Source organism: Eurypyga helias, unplaced genomic scaffold (genome assembly GCF_000690775.1).
Source record: "Eurypyga helias isolate BGI_N326 unplaced genomic scaffold, ASM69077v1 Scaffold42523, whole genome shotgun sequence".
Lineage (NCBI taxonomy): Eukaryota > Metazoa > Chordata > Aves > Eurypygiformes > Eurypygidae > Eurypyga > Eurypyga helias.
In genome coordinates this window covers 1-5,312 of record NW_010242604.1, presented here as the reverse complement: position 1 = coordinate 5,312, position 5,312 = coordinate 1, and the positions used below count along the sequence as shown (strand labels likewise).

The 5,312-nt window shown below is 38.9% G+C and overlaps 1 protein-coding gene across 1 annotated transcript; it reads right to left on the bottom strand.

The window, feature by feature from the left end:
• Positions 1–383: 383 nt before the first annotated feature.
• Positions 384–4,582, bottom strand: TFB2M (transcription factor B2, mitochondrial; the record flags this gene model as incomplete). Its single annotated transcript, XM_010149138.1, has 5 exons — positions 384–548; positions 1,270–1,359; positions 2,937–3,085; positions 3,483–3,636; positions 4,494–4,582. Coding segments are annotated over 5 exons (647 nt in total), but the record flags the coding sequence as incomplete, so codon positions are not given.
• Positions 4,583–5,312: the final 730 nt, after the last annotated feature.

Sequence of the window (5,312 nt, the reverse complement as noted above, 5' to 3'; positions counted from 1 at the left end):
AAGCCCATGCTGACTGGGCCTGATGGTTGCATTAGTCTGTAAATGCCTTTCAATAGTACCCAGTGTGATCTCCATAATTTTTCCAGGAACTGAGGTTAGATTAACAGGTCTGTAGTTGCCTGGGTCTTCCCTCACACCCTTCTTGTAGACTATAATAACACTGGCCAGCTTCCAGTCAGCACAGACCTCTCCGGATTCCCAAGACCTTTGGTAGATGATCCAGAGGGGTGCCGCCATAACATCCACCAGCTCCTTCAGAACTTTGGGATGAACCCCATCAGGCCCCATGGATTTGTCAACATTCAGCCAATACAGCTGGTCCCTTACAATTTCAGTGTCCACAAATGGAAAGGCACTGTCCCCCGCAATCATGGTGCTCTGACTCAGGGCACCAGGCAGCCCGTGGTATCTGTATTATTAAAGACAGAGGCAAAACCCACATTGAATGCCTCCCCGTTTTCTTCATCCCCATTAGTCAGATTACCATCTTCACCAAGTATCATCTTATTCTGCCACTCCTTAATGTTTACTTTAAAATATACGTCATCCTATAATGTATTTGGAAGATAATCAGTAGTGAAACTTTTCATTTTAGATTAGCAAAACATTTAGATTATGAAGGTAGGTTCCTAGAAAAACAGAGCACAAACAAAGATAAATCTAAAAAGCACAAAGTAAGTGAAAGTTGATGTCTATGTGCTCATGTGGAGGTGGGGGACACAACATAAAAAACTTTTTAAAATTAAACCATAGCATGTTTGACAAGATAAGATATTTATTCACCAGCAGGAGAAGCAGGCCTGCTTGGAACACAAAGGCACCAAGACTCAAAGAGGTATTTCTATTGAACACAGCTCAGGAAGTCAAAATCATACATGATGGCAAAGTGCAGAGGACATAAAGAGCACACTCTGCCAGACTGGAAGAGCAGTATTCTAGTCCCACAGAACCCGTAGCAAGATGAAAAATTCTCATCTGTTATACAAATATCTCATCTACCAGCTTCTAAGGATAAATGTCTCAGAGTATAGTGGCTTGTAATGAAAATACTGACATCCTAGTTAATAACTATGCTGCTTAATTGAGAGAGTTTTACACAAAACATGACTGTTTCAGGTTTTTACATCCAAAAGTTTTCAACAGTTCTCCAACTAATTTAAACATCAAATTAACTTCCAATTAGTTTACGATAGTAAAACACTAATAGCCCTTTTCTAAAAACATCTGCACAGCGTTAGACCACGTCAGCTGGTACAAAAAAAAACTTACCATGTGCAGTAGCTCAATTTCACATCCCACTTGTGAAAGTACAGTAAGTGCTTGGTAAGCCTTTAATTCTCCAGGCTTTGCTGTTAATATCTAACAAAATGGCAAAGAAAGAGCATTTTTGTTGCAAAAACTAAGATTGCTTCTTTATCTAAACAATATCTTTATATATATAACAAGTGGCAAGAAATTCATAGTTAAGTCTAAAATACCAAGGTGAAGTTACATTAGCCTCAAATACATTCTTTGTGATATTTTAGTGCATCTTGTCAGAACGCATGATTAACAGACATTATGATAACATATAGTTATCCATTACTTGGATAACTAAACGGCATAGGAAATTCCTGCTCATACTTTCTGATCCCTTTTAAGGCACAGCAGTTTCTCATAGAGGAGAAACAGGGATGATATTTCATCTAAAAACTGTAACATGGGCAGAGTTAGCAGCTCACACTGATAAGGTAATGTTCCCAATAAGAGACACAAGCAGAGCAAGCCAAACATCAGGTCACCTCACTGAATGTTAAGCAGCTTGCAGTCATCACCCTGATTAATACTACAGATCAGGCAACTGTTTGGGCAAGAAGAAAAGAAAAATCTTGAGGTTATTCTCAACAGGTCAAAGAAAGAAGTAAATCGTAGCAGGGAAATTTAACTTCTTTTGACAGATTTAGAGTCCCTCATCATATGATCAACCAAAAATAAACCAAACAAAAAGGAAACAACAGTGCCCACTAAAAGAAGGTTCCAATTGCTTTTACTTCAGTACACAAGTCTCATTTAAGTGGGTTCACCAATAATATCAGAAAACTTAATAAAAAAACACAGTGGCTGCATTATATGAACAGATGGACCCCCGTTTGCTCAAAAATCTGGCCACTAAAAGCATACAACTTAAGTGGCTATTTCAGTGGTGTCCAACTTGTCATTTTGCAGAAGAATATACTTAAGACTTTTAATTTTTTGCAGTAGTGTGTTAGACACAACAGAGGTTGTCTAAGCACACATGGAAGTGTTTGATTACTTCAAGTGATTAAAAGTTTGTGGCCCTGTATGAACCTAACAGTTTCAGAGAAAGAAAAGGTACCCTTGAACTGTAAAGTACAGTTTCAGAGGTTTGGGACTGCATAGATTAGGAACATATAACCTAGAAAGCTGCTCTGCACTTTTGTGTGCAGAGCCTTAATAAAAAAGTGTGTAAATCACTCATAAATTGCCTCAGGTTTTTTTCAGTACTGCATACAAAACTGGCTCAAGAGGACAAGTGCATCTCCCTGTAATGGTATTTAGTTAACTCTGAATCCTCTTCACAAGGCATTTTGAATTCAGTCTTCATTGACCATTTCCTGCAACTACCAAACAATTTTGTTGCAAAAGCAGATTACAGAATTTAAGCACCTCACAAGTTACAACATAAAGCAGCTAGTCTGCTGCTACATATCCTTCTCAAGGACCGGTCTTCACATTCGTAAGATTTCTGGTTATGTGACAACAGAATGTGTCTTGACAGTGGTATTAAGGCATAAAAAGAACAAGTAGGAAACAGACAAGACTTAAATATTCCCACAGAAAAAAAAATTCACCAGCAAAAACACTAGCTATACAATATAAATGGGTTTGTGTTTTGTGAAGAGCTACTTACTACCTATAAAATCCCTTACACATACTTTATACTCTTTTTCACTTATGAAGACGTTGACTTCTACTCTTCCATATCTGTATATGGAACTGCATTCATACATGGATAAAACAAGCCTCCAAAGCATGTTCCTTTCCTTTTTTTGTGGTAAGATTCCAAACATTTTGACAGGTACATCTGTGAAAATAGTGTGCAAAAATATCTTAAAATTTTGCAGCATGTACTAGACAATCTCATTAATGCTAACATCCAGTCTACAAACAGTTAAGAAAAGAAGGTCTGTCGGCTCATGTTGTTCAAGAATGAATACAAGTCAAGCTTTAGTCAAAGCTAAGCCCAGTTTGCATTAGACTAAACTTTTAATAAGTACAAGCAAATACCAGAGATTTCATATTGCTACAAGGGTTTTAGACGCTATCAAGAACATAAATAAAGCTGGAATATGGGAAATAGTCTCCATTAATCCAGCATATATATTAAATAGAACATATACATCAAGAAAATCCCAAAGATCTTGCCAAACTGCCTATGCACCCTTCAAATTTATTTGTAGCATGCGATCATATACATATACCTGCCCTCCAAGGAACTGCTGCTACACCCATGGTTTCAAAAAGTTTGTCAGAACACATAGCAGGTGGTTTCACTGGTCCAGTTCTCAAAGGATCCAGTCTGAAGAAGTCACCGTAAATTACCTTTAATTGTCCATCCAGGCTATTTTCTAGGGACTGAACAAAATTAGTTTCAGTTGAAGACATTTGGATGCAGCAACCTGTCTCGCAAAACACCAACCCAAACAAACAAACATACATTCAAGCACCACTTAAAATTGTTACCCAGTCAGTAAGAGTCAAATCTCAAAGCTGCTTCTTACAGCTGATAAAAAGAATAGCTTCCTTCATTGCCCAGGGCATTTTGGCATTTTTGTGCTGTTCAACTGGAGCTTTAAAACACATTCATAAATCAGTAAGATGTTCTGTAATGTTTTACTCAACTAAGCAAATCACTGCATTTAATTTACAACTAGAATTCTTTATATATGTAGAGAGAACGCCTTTTATATGCATCTTAAGTCAGGTGACAGTCTTTGGTTCCAAATCTCTACTTTACAGCACCGTAACACAATCCTTCTAGTACAACAGCTACAGCGCTGTCTCTGACCACCTTTGAATCCACACAAAGCCAAGGTGAACAGGAGTGGATAACACACGTGTCTTAATGTTACCAGTCAATTGCAGGATAATAGAGGAAATAACACCATGAGGTAATCAGAATGTTCCAGACCACTTTTACCATTTCCTTAGAGCTACATACAGGCTTCTCGCCTAAACATACACAACTACAATGCCTCTGATTAGTATCAGCCTCACATTTATGCACAGGAAGACAATGAACTTGAATTCCTACATACATAAAATGTCAAATCAATTGATTACAAAATAGTCTGTTGCTGAACACACAATGTAAAGCCAAACAATACTTACTAATTTCCTTTTGATCCAACAGTTATTACACAACTGTAAGTTAATTTCTTATTTTCCCTTTGATTAAGTTTTAGAAATGTGCTACCAAATCAAAAGTGTACCTGTAAGTTTGGAAGAAAAGCTGAGTTACTTTCTAGAGCTACCACTCTAACACCTGCATTGAGCAGAGTTCGGGTCAAGATTCCAGGACCTGAAGGGAGGGGGAAAAAGAAGAAGAAAAAAAGTGCATTTTTTCTAAGTGATTTCCTTCGGGCTTTTCCTAACGCAACACTTGAGACATACCACCTTCAACAGGAGACAACTTGTGTTTGTTTAAACGCACTTCAAAATAAGAGTTAGAAAAAAGATCCTCACGTAGCCTGCCTGAGATTACTCAGTGAGTTACACTAAGCACAACATTACAGTTAGATACTGTGGAACATTAGATATAATGCTTCAAATATTTCTACTACTTTCTGCCGACTGAAATATGCTTTGAAACCTTTCCCATATGATTGATACAGTTAAAATAACCTCTGCAAAAATGTAAAAAACCCTACTAAGTAACTGCAGAAGGCCAGCTGTGTGATGGCCCAGTCTCACGTGCTTTCACTGACAGATAAAGTTGGTCTACAAAACCAAAAATATCACCTCAACAGAAGTCTGCATCTCTACTTAAGTCTCTACCAATGTTTTAACACCAGTGTCTCAAGTCTCCCGACAGTACTCGCTCGTTCCCCCAAAAAGCTCTGCATAAATGGATCCGCCCCAGGGATACCGCAGTGCCGCGACCCCCAGACGGTCCTGCCGGTTGCCACCGCCCGCCCCGGGAGGACACCAGGGCAGCCCCCAGCACGGAACCTGCCCCGCAGCGCCGTCACGCAATGGAGCCTCCACCCCCGCCCGAAATCCCAGGAGAGGCAGGGCCCTGCTCCCTTCCC